The sequence below is a fragment of the Lissotriton helveticus genome, chromosome 8 (assembly GCF_964261635.1).
Source record: "Lissotriton helveticus chromosome 8, aLisHel1.1, whole genome shotgun sequence".
In the NCBI taxonomy this organism is placed as follows: Eukaryota; Metazoa; Chordata; class Amphibia; order Caudata; family Salamandridae; genus Lissotriton; species Lissotriton helveticus.
In genome coordinates this window covers 1246158793-1246183250 of record NC_136069.1, presented here as the reverse complement: position 1 = coordinate 1246183250, position 24458 = coordinate 1246158793, and the positions used below count along the sequence as shown (strand labels likewise).

Here is a 24458-nt window from a genome sequence, read left to right as displayed (position 1 = left end):
ATCGGAAAGTTCTCCACCCGACTTGCGGCCTCCGCTGTCCGATTCCGAGTCCTCCACCAGCTCCCTGATCAGCGAGCCCGTGATCGTCGCCGTGGCGGCCAACGCTCCTCTCCGTTCCGCCGCCAGCGCTTCCTCCTTCATTGCCTGCTTTAGCCTGTCGCGTTTGCGGATCCTCTGGGACTTGCGGATCTGCGTCGGTCTCGTCTTCTCCTTCCCATCCTTGTGTGGGCGGTCAGTGCCCATCCTATATCTTTCGAGCCACGACCAGGCCTCCTCAGGGGTGTGGAAAAAATGAGACTGTCCATCCAGTATCACTCTCAGCCGTGCCGGAAAGAGCAGCGAGTACTGCACACCCTCCTCCCTAAGCTCTTTCTTGACCGCGAGGAAGGTCGCTCTACTCCTCTGGACTTCCTGGGTATAATCCGGGAAGATAGTCACTCTGCTATTGTCCACCTGGAAGGGCCCCGCCGATCTCGCCCTCTGTATCAACAGGTCCCTGTCCCTGAAGTGCAGAAGCCTGGCTACCATCGGTCGGGGAGGACGGCCCTGCATGGGAGGACGCGACGGGACCCTATGCGCCCTTTCAACGGAGAAGAACGGGGATAAGCCTTCAGGAGCAACCGTGGATCTAAACCAGTCCTCCATATAACGCACAGCATCCTCCCCTTCAATTTTCTCCGGCAGGCCCACCACCCTGACGTTGTTCCGACGATTGCGACCTTCGGAATCCTCCGCTCGTTTCACCAGCGTCGCCAGTCAGGCCAGGATATCAAAAAGTTTATGTTCCGCGGTGACCACCGCAGGCTTAAGCTCCTGAAGAAGCGATTCAGTGTCTTTCACCCTATCAGACAGTTTGGCGTGATCCGCTCTCAGGAGGCCCAGCCCCGCGGCCACCTGACCTATGTCCCGGTGCAACGTCTCCTTGGTCGCAGTGATCGCCTCCAATATACCATCCAGGCGAGCATTCAACCTGCGTTCCTGTGCCGTGGCGTCCGGGCCTTCCTGTTGTGCTGCAGCCCCGTCCGGCCCAGCCGTCGCGCCCCGACTCTGCCCAGCCGCCATGTTGTCAATCACCTCCGCCATCTTAGAGGACCCCCAAAAGTCCGTCCCAGCACACGAGGGTGAGCTGAACCGCCTCAGTCCCAGATCCACAGGCCTGAGTAACGCCCCGTGCCAGCACAGCTCTCACGTCCGGAGCAAGTGGACTCCACTCCGCAGATGGTCGCCCGGCACCATAAAGCACCCCCCGGTCACAAGTGAGCAGTGTCCACCCGTGTCCCCGGGATCAACACATCCCAGCTACACCTGCAGGTCCCAGGTACACCGTAGCGCAGATACTCCACTGCGCCTACCCGCAATTGTGCGGCCCTCCGCCCAGGGCCCGAAAGCAGAAAAGGTATGGGCCTGCCAGTCCGCCCCCTCCGGGAGTCCCTCACTGTAGTCCCCCAGGGCAAGTTCCTCAGGTAGTCCCCAGCCGTGCGAGGCAATGGCCACCTTCGACCTCACTGGTCGTCCTCCGAAGCGCCGGCTTGAGGCCCAGGCAGGGCCACCCCACCCCGTGCAAGCAGCACCTCTGGGGACCTCTCAGGCCCGGTTAAAGGTCAGGCGCGGCCCGTGGTCTCCCTTCAATTAGCTGCTCCACCTCCGCCTGGAGGCCACTGCAGCACGCAGACACCCGGTCACCACCTGGATGGCCGCCGCCTCCTCCTCCCTTGACTGAGCGCCTTCTTTGCGCCAATGTTCGCTTTCCACCGTCAGTCTCTTGATTGGTAAAATAATATATATCCAGACTCCGAATTTTTGATATGTCCGATGTTAGACCATAGAACTCTGCTATTGCGTGCGCGTCAATTTTCTCTACAATGTCATCATCTAACAAAAGCCAGAAGCCATGACTCTTCACAATGGTGATGTAATGTCCACGGTTAGGGCCCCTGCCGCAGTGAACAACAGCAGCCACCAGTTCATACATGCGATCTCGCTATGGCCCCGGTTCCGTGGGGCAGCCCGTGTCCCGGTCTCACGCAGCAGTGGGGGGAAGGGCCACCAGCCCACCAGCCGCCGAACCTGCAAGCGCCCCCGCAGCGCGGACGTCGCTGGCGTCTGCAGCGCGGTCGGGGCCACGTCCCGCTGGGTGCCCGACCGCAGCCGCTCCGCTCTCACCACTGCCCGGGATCACCGCCGACCTCTGCCACTGCAGCCCCAGATGCCGCCGCCGCCATCCTGGGCGCTGGGGCGCGAGTCCGTAGGAGCTCCGCTCTGGCGTGCCCCACCGCCTCCGATCCCCCGCCGGTCCCGCAGCGGTCACTTTCGCGGGTCCGGTGCTGGAGGCGAGCTCTCCAGTGTATACACCAGCGCAGGAGCAGGGATCCACAGGATAAATGCGGGATCACGGACGGAGCTCAGGGCTCACGCCGCCATCACAGTCGGCGCTCAAGCCACGCCCCTTGGGGAAAGCAGTTCCTCTGTGGGGAACGGCTGCAAGCTAAGGTAGCCGTCTCCAAGTCCAACCGGAGAAAGGAAGGGCCAGGTCCGGAAAGGGGGAAGTGGAACCGAGGAATGGGGAACCTGAGGTGCCTCCGGCAAAGACTGCGACCGTGGCGACGGCGAAGAGCCATCCTTAGACGACGCCGGGGAAAAAGCCACAACGTGGCGACCTGTCTCCAGGGAAGGTGAAACCAACAACCGCCGAACCTCTAGAGAAGAGGAGGCGTCCGAAGACGAATCAACGACCCGATGCCGGCCCGGCGCCGTAGAGTCCGCGACTGGCAGCTAGTCTACGTCGGCCGGCGCCAAAGGAGACGCCAGAACGACCTCCGCCACAACGCGCGGCGCAGGAGACCGAGGCTGGGGCGGAGCCGGGTCAGCTAAGGAACTGCAATGAAAAGGTGTCAAATCGATCTCCGACGAGGCAGCCACCTGTGTGGAGGGCGAGGGGGGCCCCAGACACACCTTACCCCCTAGCCGGCCCCTGCGGCGCCGCCAATGCCAGCAGCCGCCAGCACCTGAGTGGCGTCACCTCGGCCTCGGACAAGGCCGCCACCTACTTAGAGGACCGAGGGGGACTCGAGGACACGCCCGAGCCCCGGCAATCTCCCGCAACACCACAGGGACCCCCGCGGGGGTTTGCGGCGAGGCAGAGGTGCCGTGGTCCGAAGGAGGGAACCCCGAAGGGCCACACCCAGACGACACCACATCCTCCGAACCTGGAGCCAAACCAGTCGCAGATGTGCCAGGAAGAGGAGAAGAAGGAAGAGCCAACGAGGCCTGCCAGACCGCCAAATAGGCCTCCATCTGTGCGTCCCCGTGCCAGGAAACGGCGGACAGGGTGGTGACGCGCTGGGCCGCACCACCCGCGGAGATCCCACGCCCCCAACAGGCCGGGGACCGGCCCTCTGGGACAAACTGCGACACTTCTGCGGCCTGGGAGAATGACGATGTTGGAGACGGAAGCGGCGGTGCATGAAGCCGTCCACGGGGGACGAACGCAACGACGACGCCGACCTGGACATGCGTGTCGAAAGGAGTTTCATCTGGCGCTCCCGCTGGGACTTCAGTTTCATTTGTTGACACCCCTCACAGTCTGTGGAGTCGTGGTGCTCTCCCAAACACCACATGCAGATGGGGTGAGGATCCGTCGCTGACATCTGGCGCGCGCAAGACGAGCACGTCTTGAAGCCCGAAGGCATTCGCACACTGTTCCCAAGAAAAACGCTCAAAAGCGGAAAAAATAGGCCTAAACAGACCAGGAACACAATCTGGGTCCGCATCGCACGCGGAAAAGAGGACAACTGACGTCAGCGCACCTGAGTGGGGCTTATGTGACCTCGCTGACGTCACGTCCCCTTCCCCCCCCCCCCCCCCCCTGCAATGCAGGGATGCTGGGCAAGAAAGTTTTCCGGGTCCATTTTAACGCCTGGAGATAATTCTACGTTAAGGAATCTGCGGCTAGTAGTCTCTATCAGATAAAGGTAATCATACAGACAGTAGGCACTGCTTAAGCTGCCTTTGTGGCATCCATTTTTTACTTTATTATGTCAAAAGCGCAATTGTTGTTCCTTACAAATCATTTCTTAGTAGTGGAAAAGAAACTATACCTCTCAGCAGCAGGATATCAGAGGAGCAAGTGCTCAGCAGGCTTCCTAGAAAACCAAAAAGTTTTTCAACTAAGAACTTCATATCACTTGATCGTTCACTTTTCTCCCAAGATGGTAGGACAGCCTGGAGCAAGCGGACTGCCAGAATCTAAAACGACAAAAAGCAATCAAGATTGGTTTCTGAAAAAAATTATTTCCAAGGAGATAGGGAAACATGGACAAGATTTCGGGAATCTAGGTAGTTTTGCAGTCATTCACATCTAGTTAGATCATACTTTCTTTTCACTGGGAATAAGATTATATGATAAATGAAATTCTCCCTCTACACATTCAGGTACACATTTTCCTATCCTATTGCATGAGGCAGAATGCTAACAAGAAAAGGCAAATTAACATTTGTGTATTTATCCATACATGTTTCTCTGGTTCCAACAATTAGATATTCGAATGGTAGGACTACAAGAAGTGGAGAAGCGTGGCTCAGTGGTTAGAGGCGGTAGACCTGGAAGCTGAGATCAGCCGTGGACCAGGGTTCGATTCCCCGCCTCGGCGGGTCTCGGGCTCAAAAATTCCACAGACTCGACAATTCTCGCTCCGGTGCCTACTCGACTCACGGGGTCACACTCTGCGACTCTGGGCAATAGCTTGCTTAATCTCCACTACGGCCCCTCGCGGCGGGATGCCTGGCTTTCACCTTGTGAATACCCTGCCGGGGTATCTCACAGGGGAATACCAGGACGGGTTCCCTAAGCAAGCGCCTTGAGACCCCTGGGTGATTAGTGCGCTATATATATCGAAATACATTTACATTTACATTTACAACCGACGATTTACACCACAATCCTAAATAATAAAATTTGAAGACCATAAATGATCACAAGCGTGTCCCTTTTCATGAGTGGGCATCGTAATATACTAATTTAAGTTAAGAAACGTAACATAATATAATTTGTTGCCCTGACATCATCTAATGGGCAATCGTCCGAATGGTTGAAATCACTCATAGCTATAAGTGAGGCACAGGTGGGAAGGCTAGCACAAATTAATTCAAACATCTCTTTGATAAAATTCCCTAAATCAATCGGGGGATGATAAGTAAAATCAATGTGTTTAATTCATTCCTGACTATATTAAAAATAGAATATCTGAATTAGCTATAGTATATACCACCTGCTGAGTTACCTTTCAAGTATTCTTAAAAAGAAAGCTACAGCCCCTCCACCCACTCTGTTTAGTTAACAATTCTGATGAAGCACTTTATCCCTCAGGAATGGTATATAAGAAGTCTGTTGTGGAGCTGCCCAACAAGCTGTGTGTGTTTAAGTACTCTCTATAGTTTACTATTGGCAAGGATTGGTGGTAGGTTTGTGGCGAGGGTGGGATCTGAAACAAAAAGGAGTTACTCTACACCAGGGATGTTATGTGCACCTCCTTATGGATTGGAGATTCAGTCTCAAAGGAGTGAAGCAAGTCAAGCATTGCACAGCCACAAGGCAGCATTGCAATTTTCGATTCTGCAACTGGCTACAAGGGGTAGTTTAAGAATGGCATTACATTGTTGAATGAGTACTGCTGGTGTGATGTGGATGGGATGTATACTAAGCACCATTGGAAACTGGGCTTTTAGCCGTATGGTTAGTGTCAATGTTGAATATGCAAAGAGAGCACTCTATTCCAGGAACCCCACTTTAAGAACAAACCTGTCATTTAAGGGAGCCCGAGGTACTTTCCCTCCAGAACTGCTGCTGCTTTTTTAGCTCACCTCAGGTGAGTATTCATGAAGGGGAAGTACAGCTGAAGGGTAATCAATCATGAAATCTTGTACACAGGGACTGCATGGACCTTGGTTCAGAGTCCATCCTGGAAAGAACAGCTTCATACAGAAGCTTGGAAACCTGGGTAAGGAAATCTAACATAGGTTGTCAAAGCCTCACACTTGTAGCTCCAGGGTCTGATAGACAAACAAACCAGTCATCCCAGCAGGGAGATCCGGCTGTGGAGTTCCATATGGAAGGATGGACCAATATTATGCTAGGAGTAGCTACAATGTTATAAAAACAACCCACAGTATGTCACTGATGGCTACTATGATGAAGACCCTTGCTTAACCCCACCCCACCCCACTAACCTCCGATAGGCCAACACGATAGGTCAACACATCACAGCAGAAAGGAGAGCGGAGATCCATTGAAGGCGGTAACGGTCTCCCAACAAGCCCTAAAGCGGAAACTCCAGAGCTCAAACGGCTTGACAATGAGTGTTCTTAGTGGTATCAAAAAGATCCACTTCTTGACCTACCTTCAGGTGCAGGCATCACTGTGGGTCAGCTTGATGGCATTTGTGAATTGGTCCACCCTGGCGTTAATGAAGCACGACGAACAACTTTCAGAACCCACTTATCCAAGGTAACTGCCTGTCAGCTGATCAGGCAAAAACAAATCCTACCCCCTACTATCCGCAGATGACTGGTAGCAGCAGGTTAAGAGGAAGAGGAGGAGGATGACTGACTTTGCTGGAGGCACATAACTTGGAGCCCTGAAATGGCTGAAGGGGCTGCTTAAGAGGCTGAGATGGCTGCCTATGTTAGTAAGCCAAGGCATGGTTGAAACTTGGTTTCAATCATGTTGTGATTTAAGTTTCTGTTAGAGCTTCATTGGAAAGTAACAAGGGTTCTGAAGATGAATGGTCAGGATTCATGATTTCTGTAATTACATTCGCTTTGTTTTCCACAGTTGGCAACTGTAGTTCCAGCATCTCTGCACCTCTACAGAGTACCACAGCAAAGGAGGCACTTTCCTTTGGTAGTGGCTAAAATGGGAAGTCACATTGTGCTAATGAGGTACCAAGGTCACTAGTATTCTGAAGGTCTACATACAGACTATCATCAGTATAGTGATGAAGTAACAAATTTGAAACCTCCTCCTCCTCCTAGTCATGAGTAACATTGCAAATGTCTTTTATTGCATCTGAACCAATCATAGTCTCAAGGAACTGAAAATACTAGCATTGAGGCTACTAATGCTAGCAATTCTCCTAATTTATGGGATTTACCTTACAGATATTGTAACTAGACACTCACTGAGTTCTTGCTGAACTTGGCTTTGGATCAGAGATGTGTGCTTAGGTCAGATACAGAACTGGGACCTCTGGAGCTGGGGAATGGAGTTGAATGGGCCAAAACCAATGTTGGCTTTTGCAAATTAGCAGAGGTGCAGTCTGGGGTCAGCAGGGTACTGGGCTGACGCCTAACTGAGTCAGTTGGTGCCAGAGAAAGCCCCACACGTAGAAGTACGATTGGCTGAGGGAGAAGGAGTTGGGGGGATCCAGGATCTTTAAAAAAAAGCTGCAGTAACACCTCTTTAAAGCTATTTCCCTGCTGCAGATTTCAAGATGGACCAGAGAATTTGGTGGCCATCAGCTTCAGTAGGAGGATGGGATCAGTGTCAGATGATTGGTATGCAGTCTGTCCGTATGATTGCTAACTGGAGCAACGTGGAGAGGACCTCCATTCTGGACTTCTTGTGCTTTTGGCAATACTTGTGCGTCAACATAGTCTTTGACTTACCAAAGGATGGAGCCAGGACTAGTACTGGGATTTGGAGCCAGAAAAGGCCTGAGATTTTGACAGACCTCGTTTTTGTGCTTGTCGATGTACAGCTTAACCCTCCAGCTCCCTGTTGATCTTTGAGTGAATCAGGGAGCATTTGGCTCATGTTTTCGAATCATGAAGACACCAAAGGCAGCCATCATCCAAGTCTGAATCTAACATCCTCTTCCTGCAGGTGCTGCATGGCTTGATGTCTGTAGTCATCAGGGGAGAAAAACCCCTAGCACATTGTAACTAACAATTTTTTTTTTATTAAAGTGGTTATTGAAGAACCAATTGAAATTCTGGATTGTATTACAGGGCACCGAAAAATATGAACGGACGTCAGCGCAAATAGGTGGCGCCTACATACAGCTCTGTGCTATCACTTCAGGAGGCAGGACAAGGCCGATGCAGAGTCCAATGGTATCACCTTTTGCCAAAGAAAAGCAATGGCTACAATAAATTCCAGATCCTGCCTGGCACCTGGGGATTTCAAAAGGTGAAGAACTCCTCATGCTGTTTATTTTTAATGGAGGAACGGCAAGAATTTGCCCCCCCTCAAGAAAGAGATAATAGCTTCCAGAGTGTCATTTTGGACAGACGAGTTAGAGGACTGGAGGCCTGTTTAATATGGGTTTACAATAGCTATCTACTGACTGGAATGAGATTTAGCTCCATCACACCACTCAGTTGAAACTGGTTTCCTAGAGACAAGGACTAGGTCATTGGGATAATTCTTAAAGACAAACTGTCATGCCCTTTTGTATTTATAATTTTTTTTTGTTTTTAATAATTTTTTATCCCTGTAATCAAGGAGAGACTATATATTTCATGTCATCTGGCCTTTTTATAAATCTTCTTTACCTCCTCTCTCGATTGGTTCTGGGGGTGAACTGTTTTGTGAATGTAACAGTTACAAGAAGAAATAGAATTCATTTCTGCTAGAATTTCACACTATGTATTTTTTAACCATTTTGATGAATTTCATCCTAGATTAACTATTTTTGGTTTTGGTTATACTATTAATCTTTGTTTTTACATTGTACATTCATGCAATATGTATGATTAGGCTGTTTTTTTGATTGTGGAATGCATATTTTTAACACTCATTTTTATGATTCAAACCACACTGGAAAACAACATATTTTAAAACGACAGTATGTGGGGGACAGGGTGCAGCAATACAACTGTGCATATCATATACTAATCTAACATGCATTTCATAAGCACGTTTATTTCAGAACTAGTAAATACATTGAAATACATATTAGAACAATTAACAATATGGTCTTTTTGATACTTGACTGGTCATAAGTACAGTGCGCAAAACAAATGTCTACTATCCAGTCCTAAGAAGGGCTTTAAACCCTCCTCCTGGCAATTGAGAGAGTTACCTGTCTCTGCAAAGAAGTTGCGGTGAAAGACTCATGTCCTTCTACAATCTTCATCAGTAAAGTGATCCACTGAGACATGCTAAGAGTGCTGCACATCTGAGGCATGAGTGCAATGCTGCGGATAAATCCCAAAGTACACCAACTTCTGTGCTGTTCTTTATAGACCTGCTTATTTGGTAACGATACTAGAGAAAAATAAAAACAAGTCTGTGGTTAACAGTCCCGTAAAGCTAAATAATCTACACATGTGTAGTCTGTAGTCTTTCCTCTCAAATTGTCAATCATTAACAACTGTTCGTTGGTTATCTAGACAATATATATAGACATATATAATTGAAATCACTGATAGTTAAAAACATTTTGTATCAGTCTGCAATACTCTCATATCTTCACCTTATTCCTGTCCTAATATGGTGAATGACAAGTTAACTACTGACATGTAAAAAGCTTGTATGAGCAACCAATAGCGAGCGTGAAAATAAATGGGGTTTTGTCAACTCCATTGTGCTTGCATTTTGCTGTGGTTATAAAAACTCAGGCAGAATGGATTCATGCTGCCAGCCTTGTGCAATGATTTGAGCAAGATGGGATGACAATGAGGTCTGTGTGTGGATATACAAATTTGATGTTCTTTTTATTATTGGTTACAGTCAGTAAGCCAGTCAATAAAAAAAATATTAAAGCTCTTCGGAACACTGTCAGGCCTAATGGTCTATTGCGATACATTTGTGACCTTCCCGTTGCCTAGAGGAGAGAAAGTGATGAATTGGCAAATCAGATGCTGTCAAGAAAGCGGTCTTTAGCTAGACAATTAATACAAAGTAAAACTGCAGTTAGCAATGGCGCACCTCTGCCACCCCCATGAGACAGGTGGACCAATTTGGATGCCATGGATAGGTACAAGTCAACCAGAGGGGGAGTGCGAGGGAGATGGTTTGGTGTCCTGGCCCTCCTTCCTATCATTGGAGAGAAGTGCAGTCTACACCACCACTGAATCTTGAGGTGGACAGAATACTGAGGCAGTTGGGGGTTTCTTGATGCCCTCTCCCCTGCTTCCCACTATCCCTTGGCCCATTTCAAAAGGGCCACGACATGAGAGACTAGCTTAGCCTCAAACTTGGAATGATCAAGAAGCCATCAGACTGTGGCACGGAAACAACAATGTCCAAAGACAAAGGTACAAACCAATCACAGACATAAGCGGCAAGGGTACCCTAGGGTGAGGTGAATATACCCCAACCCGCACACAATGAGAAACAGTCATCCTCGACTGAGACAATGCTGCATGCCATTAGCGACACTAGGCTATCCTTGGAAGGGAAAATGGAAGACATTTGAACAGACGTGTCCTTGCTACAACACAACCATTGCAAAATGGTAGAGTGGGTAACAAAATTAAAGCACACATCTGGGCGGCAGAGGACCAGGCCCATGCAACGCAGGCCTTAATCTTGCGGCTACTGGAGGTAACCAGACACTTACATGAGAGCAGTAGAGGGGAAAATGGAGCAACGGAATCAGGATGAGGGCATTCCGGAAGGGTATAAGGGCACATGTACAGAACACTTCCTTCACAGACTGGCTGAAGTCCTGGATCCTCTTAATGACTTAGCCCAATATTATTTTGGGGAAAGAGCATATCCAGGTCTTTCGGGTTCTTCAATGACCAGTTACAGCACGCTTTCTAAACTAGAATGACAGACATTATCCTGAGAAAGCTTTGTCCGATGGGCACAGGCATGTAAGAAAACCATAAAATTATGGAGTCTCACGATTACATCAGAGCAGTAGAAGAACCTCTTTCAATGCAGTGAAATTAAAACTCTGGGCTGTCCCACCTAAATACCAATGTAATTTCAGTGGCAGAAACTTCAACATTCTAGAAAAAGCAATTGACTAGTTTGAGGAAATTATTGCAATGACAGTCAGTGAGACCCGGAGATGTAAACAGGAACTGGAAATCAGAGAAACACCAACGGCCACACAGAAAAAGATCTCAACAGGGTGCAGAAAGATGCAATGAAAGCCGCACGTGAGACAGCAAGGGGAGACTCGAGGGGCTTGGCAGACTAGGACACAAAACAGACATCCCTGGGCCCCCTGACATGTGATTCAGAGATGAGGCTGCAACTAGATCTCCGAAGGCCAGATGACCTGCACACCCATTTTTTACAAGGCACACATACCTCATGCTCTGCCATCCATGACAGGAACAGCCCTAATATGCTGGAATGTAGCCTTGAAACAAATCAATTGGCAAGGTAAGCTAACTAATGAAACCGCACTGTAGCATGGGACAGGGCATTCCTAGATAGGTGGTCTAAATGAATTCTACCTTTGAGACCTCATAGGCATTCCAAATTTAGGAGATGTGTGGACATTGAGCCATATTAAAACAGTAAACCAGCTGGCTAACAAGTTTGCCCTTAGTAAAACTCAATTATTTTGATATTTGCAGCTCTGTTATGCCCTAGAACCCTACAGGAAGAAACTAGTGACTGTACCCAAATTTAAACCATAAGAAGTCAAAATAGCAATGGAACAGCTGGGTATGAAGAGCATATTAGGGGTCAATAAATCACTGCTGATCCACATGCCAGATATTTTTGCTTAGCTCTGGGGAAAATGTGAACAGGAACTTTGGTGGCTTGAGGACAAAGAATGGGCAGAGGTAAAGATGGGCTTACACATTTCCTCCTGCCTTTACACAAATTAAATAAAAAATATGTCCATGGTAAATGTTACCACCCTGCTAGGCTATGGCAGATGAGCAGAGCATCCTTGCCAGTTGTCCACGATGTACAAGCCCACTGGGCACTTTCTTGACTGGACTCCCTGAAATTACTGGTATCAAATCCACCTCAAACTGGAGGCGGTGGTTAGTCACCCAGTGGAATTAGATCCTAAAGTCATGATTGTAAGCAATATGGACGGCTGAGAGGGCACGTTGAGCTCCAAGCTTCTACTGAGGATTGGATTTCTAATGCCTGCCACCCCCCCTTGAAAAAGCACTGGCAGCATATGGACAACAGGAATAAGGAAATTAAATTCACTTATATATTAACTACTAGTTAGTTGGAAGTTCATTCCACAATCTGAGGCCACAGAGTTAAGGGCTCCCCCTCCTGTCCTAGCTCGTTAAAATTTTGTGGTGTTGACCAAGTTTGCTGTTGATGAACTGAGGTTTCTTGGAGGAGTATACCACGTGAATTTGTTCTGCAGTGGTCTGGGACCCAGACCATGTACTGCCTTAAAAACAATGCAGTTCGATTTAAAATGTACCCTCTGCCAAATCGACAACCAATGAAGATCTCTTAGGGCCAGAGATGCAGAGGACCGGCGCTGCTGGTTTAAAGTTAGCTTTGCTGCTATCGTTTGGATTCTTTGCAACTTCAGTATCAAGGAATTGGAGCTCCAAGATACAAGGAGTTACAATAGTCCAATCTGCTCAGAATAACACTCCTCACTACTTGTATTCTCATATCACATCTTTGCCTGAAGGGGTCTACCTGCCTAACACCGCACCAAGCCACAAATTAATCCCAACAACAGGAGTACACAGTTTTTGTTGAGGGACACCTGGCTGGCAAGATGACATCAACCACCTTCGCAGGAAGGTCAAAGGTGTTCAGCTGTCAACGCTTAACCTCAATTCATGAGGTTTGAGATTGTGAAGGCCTGGGTGCAGAACCCAGCCCTGTTGCTGCAATAGCAGCTCCTCCCGGACAGGCAGCATGATCGGAGGGCAGATACTCAAGCCCAGGAGCTCTGGATGCCTTACTCTATGTCCAACCGGGGGCACCACGATGACTTGGGCCCCATCAGTTCTGATATTTTTGAGAACTCTGGCAGGAGTGATATAGGCAGAAGGTCCGGAGTTTTAGTCGAGGCGGAATGCCCCTCTGAGCGAGACGCCTTGGAAACTCCAACACGCAGAAGTGCTGACATGGCACATTCTGATCAGTAGCAAAGTTCTCTCAATTGCAGAATAGACCTTGCGCATTCTCAGAGTGTAACTGCCACCCATTATCCGCTCGGCGCCAGCAATTGAGCTTGTCTGCCCGGTCATTCAATGATCCTGCCAACTACAGGACAATTCCTTGGACAGCCAGTCATTTCCAGAGGCATAGAGACTCCTGCCGCCTGGCGTGCTCAACCAGTAGGATGCAAGAAGCAATTAGCCACAGAAGCTTTACAGAGAGACAAACTGAAATCTAGGACCATGGATGAAAGATCAGGATCAAGGCCTGGATGTACGGGACTCTCTTTCCCAGAAAAAAGGCACTAAACTGTTGTCTGCAAAGGGTAATTTGAAGGGGAGAGTCTCATTAGTAGTCCGGTATGACTTCAAGATGTTGGTAGTGAATTCCAAAGAGGACAGGATGTTCACCGTAGTCTGGAGGTGGTTGTCGACTGCCTGGGGTAAGCCATTCATCGAGATTAGAGAAGAGTGGCACCGTTGACCTCTGAAAATGTGCTGCCACCAATGCCATCACTTTTATGAACACTCAAGTGGCACTGGTCAGACCAAAGTGAAGCAAAGCAAACTGAAAATGCTCCTGTCCCACTACAAACCACAGATGGCGCTGATGGTTCTTCTAGATTGGTATATATCCATCCTTCTTGGGCACCAGAAAGTAATGGGAAGAGCAACCACTTCCTACTTCTGGCTCTGGTACAATCTCAACAGCTTCTTTGGCCAAAAAGGCCTGCACTTTCTGCTGCGAAATGGAAAGATGGTCCTCGGTCAGTCTTTGGGGATAGTGGAAGGTGCGGCAGTGCAGAAAGGAAGAGAACGGCACAGGTCTTCCGAACAAGTTGCTGGACCCACCCTGTCAGATTTTACGGCCTGCTAACCGGGAATAATGGGGAGGCAGGATCCTCTAAGGGTAGGCTAAAGAGATTTGGCAGGTAGGGCTGCAGGGAGGCAGTGGGGGCTTGGCGGTCCGTTGACCTTAGCCATGGGAGCACTGGGCACCAGTCAGGACCAGCAAAACTGCTGCAGGACAGATAGGCCCAGGGAGCGTTCCATAGCCCTCCCCTCCTTGAACCGCGTGGGAGTGGAGTTCGCCTTGTCCTCAAACGGGCTAGTCCTGTTGAACGGCATGTGTTTGAGGGATGACTAGATATCACCGGTAAAACCGGTGAACCGCAGCCAAGTGTGGTGGTGAATGGAGACACCGGTGCTAATGGCCTGCCCAATGGAATTTGTAGTGTCCAAGCCACAACAAATTGTCAACTTGGCCGCATCACGACCCTCCTGTATGGCCTAGGACAGGACGGATGATAAAAGACATCTGGGAGGGCTGGAGACACAGAGTCCCAAAATGCATGAGAATAGCGCCCCAGCAGGCAGCTGGTGTTCACGGACCTGAGCAAGGATGGCACACGGAACTCTTCAATCTACTTCGATGTGGAGGACAGCCCTGGAAACTCAGGTTGGTCTTGAACAAGTTGGGGGATTCGCTATGAAGTGGAATGGGAGAAGATCGAGAAATATGGTCACACCTGCATGCCTACTCAGGAACGTGTGTATATGGCGAGAAGGGCAAATCCCAGCGTAGATTTCTTGTGTTTTGTATTTGACTTACCTGAAGATTTCGATCAAGAGGTAGACTTACCTATGGAACAACCTCGACAACTTCAGGATCAAGAACAGGACCAAACGTTAAACTTGGACCAGTCTCGTCATAGAGTCATCCAGTGCTTGGCAATGTAGAGTTTCGCCTAGAGGTCTCTGGTGGCCTTCAGGTTCATAGATGCACAGTCACTGCAGGCCTTAGAGTTTTGGCTCAATGCCAGGCACCACAGGCAAATTTGGTAAGGATCTGTGACAGACATCTGTTTGTGAAAATCCACACATGGCTTAAAACCTGCCATTTTGGGAGGTGACGTCCCTTGCAGACTATAAAAAATAAATTTGGATCATGGTAAAGGTCTCAAAAGCAATGAGAGTCAGATCCAGATGCACGTTTGGTGCCACAGAAAGAAAGGCACTGATGTCAGCAGATGGGAGCGACGCATATATAGGCTCAGCACATCCGTTCCAAAGCAAAATGTCGTCAGTGCAGAGCAGCATTATGCCACCTACCGGTGCACAGACGTACTGCTGAAAACTTTCCAGATCGAGATAGACGCCTGGGGAATATTCAAAAGGTGAGCAATCTGCAGCTGCGAGTCTATCAGAATGGCATATTCATACTGGGTTATTTGAGCTTGGCTGAAAAGCATTCAGACACATATCAAAACTGTGGCGTTTCACACTGGCAGATGTCGTCTACAATCTTTGTTGCTGAACATGCATTTATTTTTTTCCAAGAGATTCCAGCTTAGCTAATCTGCCTTCACATTTTTAATAACCAGAAGTAGTGGTGTGTAGATCTTGAGCAAAACTGCATGTCAAATGTTCTGAGGCTCCTACTTCAGAATTCTGACTTTAGTACATCTGTTGGTTTAAGGACAGCATTTTTGTTTTATTATCCATTTAAATCAGAATATACTTTGTTGAGTAGGAAAGGAGTAAGTGTCAGTGGGACTATCCACAGTTCCAGCAAGCTTATGTGTTACAATTACTCTCTCATTGGCCACTTCTCTTGAGCAGCTGGCTGGCCTTTGTGAACAACTCCACCCTCGCACCGATGCTTTCAACCTTAGGCAATCCTCCTTTTTATATTCTCCCTTCAGCAATACCAAGGAAATGCCTGGAAAACTGAGGATGAATAGGTTAGGCTTTCACCTTATTTCTTAGTCCTGTTCTTTGCTCTGGAACTCTTGCAGAGATATCATAAACCATCATGCAAAATTTGACAACGCACAATTCCATTCTACGCTGGAGGGAAGATGGGTAAGGGTTCATCCAAAGTTTCAGGAACATAAAAATAAGTCTGTCCCATGTAGTGTACAGTTTTGCACTCAACCACTGCCCTAATGTATTAATAGACAACAATTTGTTAAAATCTATTTCTAGATCCAGGTTTTGCAGAATGAGTGTTACGCAGAACATTCTGACGAAAACTGGCATTAACTAAGCAATCACATAGATTTGCATGGACTACAGCTTTCACCTCCTTACGTGTGTCCCAAATGTACGAGTTACTTACCTTCGGTAATGATGTATCCGGTAGAGACGATTCTAGCCGCAGATTCCTTCACGTAAAATTACTCCCAGGCGTGAGACGGCATCCGGAAACTTTTTTGCCACAGCATCCCTGCGCGCTGGGGCGGGACGACATCACGCGACTCCGCCCAGGCGTCGTCCGCGCACGTGACGTCAGCGAGGTCACAGAAGACCCGCCAGACAGCTCCATTTCGACTTACCCACTGAAATCTGCAAATCACACAGATAACATCTGTGGGACTGCAAGAGGGATATATGAAAATACATGTCCAGAAGATCCAAGGAACACCATCCAGTCCTCGAAGTTCAGAGCAGTCAAGATCTGGGCCTGCACAAGCATTTTGAATTTGTCCTTCAGCAAGAAGGCATTCAGGAGACCAGGTCCATTATAGATCAGAAGCCTCTGGCTTTTTTTCGACAAGAAAATAAGGAGAGTAACAACCCTCTCCCCTTTCTATGCCACCAGAACCTCTCAGATAGCTTCTCTGAAAGTTGGTCAGTCGGGAGGGGAATTGGCAGAGCAAAAAGAAAGAGAAGGGCATAGCCATACTGAATAATTTGTATGACCCATCTGTCAGACATGATGGATCGTATAATCAAAAAGGGGACACTGTTCCGGCAGAGGGGTACAACATGTCACCCACTCGCTGGGCACATTAAGCCTATTGGGGTAACACACAACCAACGGGTTTTTACTCTGTCAAGGGTACCACCACATTAAACAATTTTTCAACCCTTAGGCAGTCTTAACTTACGTTGCACGCACTACACCACCCTTCAATAAGACCCACCCTACACACCCGCATGTATCAAACGGCTGTTCTCTAAAAAGATCTCCACCAAAGTGACCCTTCGGGGACCCATAGGGCATTGCAGCGCCGGCCCGACAAGGAGCAAACGCCCCCGACGATGAAGCATGACTACTTCGGGTGTGTGAGGGCAACAAGAGGCAAGACTAGTTCTTCCCTCTCATAAGTGGGTGCTAATACCCAGGAGACTCTACACTTTTCTTTTTTCCCCCCTTTCTCCTTCCATCATCTTCCTTGTAGCGAGTGGGTGACATGTTGTACCCCTCTGCCGGAACAGTGTCCCCTTTTTGCTTATACGTTTCATGTTAGGAGCACGAGCACTGGACCACAACTGGCTCCTGGTCCTCCCCTTTGTATTGGGACATGATGGATCACCACCACAGGAAGAAATACTGAATCATGTGTCCCCTTCTCGCACGCCCCCCCTTTCCTTCATGATGGGTGTGTGCTGCCATGGGAAAACTAAAGCAGCTTGGTGGCCGTTGCCACAGTCAAGGAGAATAAGGGGACTGATGACTGCTTGCCTGCACGTTTCCTAGCATGTCGATGAACCCGGCCAGGAATGTCGACTGCTGCAGCACTTGGGGTGACTCTTGCCATCTATATGCCAGCGATGGAGTAGCCTCTGACTTTTCTGAACTGACGCAGGGATCGCACATTGGATCTATTGCCCATAAAACGCTCCAAAGCAAAATCCATGAGATGGCTGTATATACCTCCAGAAAAACATGTGGAACACATCCACATGTGTGGCGAAGCACAACACTGGTGTCAACCACAGCTCCCAGACAATCAGTAGTATTGAGGCTTGCATGAATAAGGCATGAATCCTAACCATCATGAATTATTTGAGCCAGGGAGATCCTAAGGTCTTCTGCCACTGCTGGGAAGATCTTGCTGGCCATATCCCAGGGGGAATGGATGTAGCCACTCAACAAATAGACTGCATTGATGAGGCAGGCAGAAGAGAACATCTGTTTTCCAAACACCTCAACCTACTCAGACCCCCCCCACCCCCACCCCTATCTGGAAGAGTTGTGTAGTAACTGGGGTTCATGTTGATGTTTAAAGCCTGAACCACAAGTCTCTCTGGGGTAGGGTGCAAGGTAAGAAAATGAGGATCACCAGGAGCTGGTCTGTGACACCTGGCCACCAGCCTATTCACCGGTGGGCAAGAACAAGGGTTTGATCAAATGCCCATCAAAGTATCAGTGAAGACTTGTTTAAAGGACGCAAGGGAAAAGACTTGCCTGGGGTAGACTGCAAAAATCCATAAGGACGTAAGTCTTAGTCTCTGCAGGCAGCTGCAGTTTCAGGACTACAGCTGTCTGTCGGATAACTACTGCAAATGAGGCACTCTTCTGCTGGTGGTCGAAGTGGCGAGGCAAACTCTGTATCTGGGGAGATATGAAGCCCACTTGCCTCTTGTAAGCCCATGTGACATTTTCATAATGAGGAGTAGGAGATTACCATTCACCTCCCCACCATCATCATCATCTCTATCTCTGATGGTGCTGCTTGTTCAGAGTCATAGTCAAAAAGATAATGGAGCCTCGTCTAGTATGTCCAAGTTGGTAGAGGTACCAGTACAAAGTCAGATTGAATGGCGTCCAGTTAGCCTTTAGTAATTTTGTAGCACAGCATTGGTGCAGATCAGGCTTAATATCATTTTCAGGGTCAGACATTGGAACCAGCACCGGATCCTCTTCCGGCTTCGACAAAAAAACTGCTCATTGCAGGTCATGGGGCCAGAGTAGAATATTTACTGGAATCAGTACGGGACCCAGAAGGGGTCGTAAAGGGTCAGAAGGCACTCAGCAAGGACCCACTGTCTTGAACCCGACGTAGGGCCTCTGTGATTAATTTGGGCCCAAAGGCTTGCCAGAGGGAGTAGAAAATCTGCAGCATGGCCTCCTCCCAGGCTGGGAAATGCATATTATTCTTATGTTTGATGATGTACAAGTTCATGTCTCAATCCCAGATTGCCTTCGGGTGTGTGAGGACATAGTTATTGCAAAACTACAAGTCATGTCGCAAGCCCAAAATCCACAGATGCACTACATGCGTGTCTGTGACCTATATCAACAACCTGCTTTGAAACCAATAACTTTAGAAGGGGACACTGTATTATGTTTTAGGAGTCTTAGGTGGGCCAAAGAATCTGGGAGCGGAACTTCAGATCCGATGCAGATGGTGGCAGTTATGTACAACTCCACTCCGTCACTTCCGGGGTAGTATGAACCAGTGCAAAACTGCATAACATCACCAGCCGCGCCTGGGAGTATTGCTAGAAAGCGTTTCTGGTGAGTATTCTAAGGTGAGCTATCCATGGTAGAAGTATCTACCAGTACATACTTTCAGCGCAAGGACATCATGGGTTTAAGCACATTTTAAATACACTCAATACAGTCAACACTCCTCTAAAAAATCATATCTACATCATATGTAAACTAATAATAAATACAAACACAGAAAACCGCTGAAACAATAAAAGTAGAAGTGCAAGTGCTGCCATAGTGGAAAGTATGCTACTTACTTGTTTTATCAATTGTGGCACTTTCCACCAACATGCGCAGTAATCCGCACAGGGTTCTGGTCGCATCATTCTGCATGACTTCCGCATGGACACCAGAAGACAGACAGAGGGTCTGAAGGAGGTTCACTGTGCTCAATAACATCATGGCGGTGGGGTGTAAATTCCCTTCCACTGAATCGCCTTCTAGGGAAAAAGTGGGGGGAAAAGCACAATGGTCACTGAAAGTACTGTTAAACACACACCTCGATTTCAAGGTTATGGAGTACAATTTTCAAACAACTAGTTATCATGAAAAAAGGGATTGCAGTCTAGACTGCATTCGATAGTGAGGCACATGACTTAGACTTTCTTTCAAACAACAGGTAGACACCTTAAAGTATGGGTCTGAGTCAGAGAAAGCTGCTGGAAACAACTGGCAAACTCTATTGGACAAATGTTTATCCTCACGTCATTGTTGCGTTTTTAAAAAGGGATATATCTTAATTTCAACTTTGTTCCAGAACACTATCAATGTGTTGATAATAAGAGGGATTATGAAAGCTATTATTTTGTTACTAGTGAAGGTCTCTTGACTATCTATATCGGTATGATTCTCTATTAGTGTGTAGGAGGCAACAGTTCGCAATCATGAATTTGGTTTTATTATTTGGCTAAACTCTCCTTTAGCGTTTATCAGAAATGATATAACATCAAATTTTGACAGATTCCGGTCAGTCATATAGAAAGGTTTTTAATTCATTACTCACACTACACTGATTCTACATAGCCAGAAACACACTGCAGGATTATTCCAATTAAAGTCTGTTATATATATTTACTGGAAAATCCAAAGGTTGAGGTGACATTATAGTTTGGTATGGTAATAATATCTTATTTTACAAAAATCATGTTTTTTAAATTCGCTGCAAAAAAAAAAACAAAGGTTAAAGTTACCCTGCAGATAGGTAAAAATGTCTGTTAAAATAAAAAGTTTTAAACTAAAAAAAGCAATGAAATTCACCAGTTATAGCTAACTGAAGAAACTGTAACTGGCGCCTTCGCCATGCAATGCTTATGACCTCACATATATCATCACTCGTGAACATTTCTATGACATTATTATAATATTACTAATGACATCTAAAATTACATCAAGGATGACAACACTGCATGGCGGGGAAGCAGGTTACATTTCCTTCAGTTATCTATAAATGGTGAATTCCAGTGCTTTTTTTTTATATAGATTAAAACATTACGTTTTGACTGACATTTTCACCTAACTATATCACGTTAACCTTTTGTTTTTTCAGTGAATATATTATTTATCTCCCCTTTGTGGGTAGGAAATCATCATTTTATTGACTACAGCGAGACTGGAGTTATGAAAGTTTAATTCTGCTCTATTCAGCAACAATGACAAAATATGGCCTCGCAAACATAGAAATATATCAAAGTAATGGTATAAAATAGAGGCCAGTCAGACCACGACCGCTTCCTTCTTCAGACTCCGGAGTAGAAAGGAAGAATGGGCGATCGGATGATCTGATGGCACCTAAAATACATAGTTGGAAACAAACTTCTTAAACCAAATCATTGGAGAAAAACAAAACCTAAAAGCATAAGAGTAAATAAAAGTGTGTGGGGGAGAGATGAACTTTACCCTCTCTGTCTTCAATAAATTATTGATTTTCTACCCATGAGCCGGAGATTTACCCTGTGTACAAAAGGCATGGTATTATGTTTTACTCAAAAGAATCTGGGAGCAGAACTTCAGATGGTGGCAGTTATATACAACTCCACTGAAACACTTTATTTAACTTCAGAAATGCTCTTTCTAGTAGATAATCTACCACAGATTCCTCATCTTCTGGATTCTCCCAGGTGACAGACTGAATCTGGAAATGTTTCTGCAATTTAAAAAAAAAAATTTTTTTGCAGAGTTTTATATAGCGCGAACTAGGCCCAAACCGAATCAGGTATCAGAGCGCTTTACATATTTTCCAGTTACGTTACATGAGGACACACTTTCATTTTAGGCACGGGGAGATTAAGTGATTTGCCCAGAATCACAGGAGGTTTTGGCGTCGTTACCGAGACTCGAACCCAGATCCCCAGGTCTGAGGTCGAGCGCCCTAGCCTTTAGGCCAACTCCTCTCCCAACAAGCATTACATTGGTGGCTTCTCCCAGCCTCTAAAAAATGATAGAGCCATATATAGGTGACACCTCTGAAAGCGGGTATCAGTTTCCAAAAGAAACATCGGCACACTTTCATGTAGAGAACCAGACATAACCGAATTCGGACAGTGTGATGAATCTGAAATGGAATATTATGACTAACCCTGGGCATAGTTCGCATAGTGGTGCTTCGCGTAGCCACAAGCAGTGCACTACGCAAGCTTTGCCTAGCAATACACGAACTGCGTAGTGCGGTAGGGAAATGCTGTTCGCAATGATTGCACAGTGCCACATGCTTGAACGCACTGTGCAATCATTGCGAACGGCATCTTGCACAGTGCAAGCGTTTTCTGCTGCTCGAGTCTTGGGAGAACCTGGGTAAGGAAGGGTTTCTCGAAGTGGGTGCCGGAAAACTGTTGTGGGCGAATTCCCCAGTAAGTCTGTTTGGTACTCTGCACACAGACGTGGCGAGTCCATGCCGTCCCTCGCTGTTTCGCTCAGCATGAGGTGCCTTTAATCCAGGCATCGCCCACCAAACCTCTACTAATCAGACTTACTGGGATATTCGCCCACAACAGTTTTCCAGCACCCACTTCGAGAAACCCTTCCTTAACCAGGTTCTCCCAAGACGCCAATCGCCCTACTCTATCACGAGCCGTCCTGAACCCCACAGCTCCTTTCAGCACCATTTTATGTACAACCCAGTCCTGAAGATGATCCTGACCAAAGAGTATCGAAACGACATCGACCTTTCAGCGCAATAAATGGCGCATCCCCCAGTGTGGCTCTATCAAAATAATTCATCAAATCTACCAAGATTCTCGCATTATAATTCATTTTGAGCCACATTGTTCACATGATTCACTGTATATATTCAAGCACCTTGACACCATGCGCCGTTCCTGCTGATCACAATTGTCACTTGCGTCGCCACTTCTTGTGTCACTTACAAATGCTGAGCACCAAGTCCAATTTGGGTTGTTTTGTTATTCATTGACGTACAGTGCTGTTACAACTGTAGATCCCATATTTCTTTGTTCTTTAATTATATGATGCCATGAGCACGTTTCAAAAACTAATCGAGTCTCCTTGTTTCTGTGCGCGTAATACTTTAAGTATACTTGTCTAATCGCCTTCTACAAAAACACCAGTTGAGATATTGTTTGCTTATCCTCATGTACCTACCCTAATCTCAACGTGGTGTATGGGGCATACTCCTGTAGTCTTTGACAACGATAGAGCCTAGCAGATGTCCAGGGCCAGAACCACCCCTAGCTAAAGATATAATGGCAGCTTTGGCACTGGCAGAATGAGCCCCAAGGCGTCAAAATTGCCCTTCTTGATCAAGGCACAGTGTATTTTGATATAGAGGACAACCCATTGTGAAAGGGATAACTTTTTAACTCTCCCTTCTTTGCACTGGCAAATCCAATGAAGTGTTGGTAGTTGACACAGTATTCATAGGTCCCATCAATACAAAAGCTAAGGGCACGCCTACGGTCCAAACAGTGAAGCATCTCCTCCTCTTTGAAGGGATGCAGCAGAGAAAAAAAGAGTGCTGGACTGCCCCACGTGGGTGGGTGAAACCACTTACAGGAAGTAAAGATGCCTAAGTCTGAAGCACAAATTTGTTAGGGAACAAGGTGATCTAATGAGGCAGCACTGACCGCGCCTGTAGATCACTGACAAAAATACAGAGGTGATTGCAAGTAAAAAGACATCCTTAATGGTAAGTAATCTCAAACTGTAGATAGGTTCAAAATGTGTGCACATTAAGAATATAAGAACCAAGATAAGATACCACTATGCAAAAGGGCTAAAGAGGAAACATATGCTAGCACTTTCAAAAAAGCATGACAAGTGATTTGAACAGTGGGGTGATCAGGCAAACACTAGAAGGCCAAAAGGCCTAACAAGTAACCTTTTACAATGGCCACAAGAAAGCCTAGCAGGGACAAAGAAAAAGCAAGTACAAATTCATTAGAAAGCTTAGCCAGCAGCAGATCGATACAACATTCCTTGCAACACAGCAAAAACTTTGCCAAGCAGCCAGAATAGACAACTGTGGAGTTCGACGAGTACCCAAATTCACATTCAAAATGTGCACAGGCAGGTCAAAGCCACTCAGCTGCTTCCATTCAATCAGCAAGTAAGTATGCTTTGGATGTTGTGATACAGAACCCTGCCTGGTTGTTGAAACAGCAGATCCTCCAACTCAACTGATCGAGATACCAGAATTACTATGCCTGTTCAGTGCTATTAGGATGAGCTGTGTTGGTACCTCCTGGCCTCCTTTAGAATTTGGTGAAGCTGAGATGGAAAAGCATATGTGAAATCGGAGGTACACGAAAGGGAGAACCGGTCACCCAGGGAGCCCTAAGGCGTGAGCTCCAGAGCACAAGATGCATCAATCAGCAGTTAGAGCAGTACCAAAAAAATCTTCCAACCGTATACTCTACAGGTCGAAGACGGCTTACATTACCTCCAGGTGCACATGCCACTCGCAGTCAGCTATATTACGATTTCTTAGCTTGTCCTCCCCCCTGGTGGCCCAGAGCCTGCTAGATGGCCGACAGTCAAAGAAATGCCCTGAAGGACGAGCCAGTGCCAACGTCTCAGCACCTCCTGGCACTGAACACAATATACCACTCAGCCCTCCTTACTGCAGTACTACATGGCAGTTGGGATGTCCATCAGAACCTTAACAGCGCTGTCATAGAGAGAAAACAAGAAGGCATTGGGAACCAGCCACGAGGCACAC

At 47.2% G+C, this 24458-nt stretch overlaps 1 protein-coding gene across 1 annotated transcript in view; it reads right to left on the bottom strand.

The window, feature by feature from the left end:
* HERC2 (HECT and RLD domain containing E3 ubiquitin protein ligase 2) overlaps positions 1–24458 on the bottom strand; it is a 1611099-nt gene that overhangs the window by 1070701 nt on the left and 515940 nt on the right. The window contains 3 exon segments of the mRNA XM_078658234.1: positions 4098–4245; positions 9081–9265; positions 19543–19725. Coding sequence (XP_078514360.1) covers positions 4098–4245; positions 9081–9265; positions 19543–19725 — 516 coding nt within the window.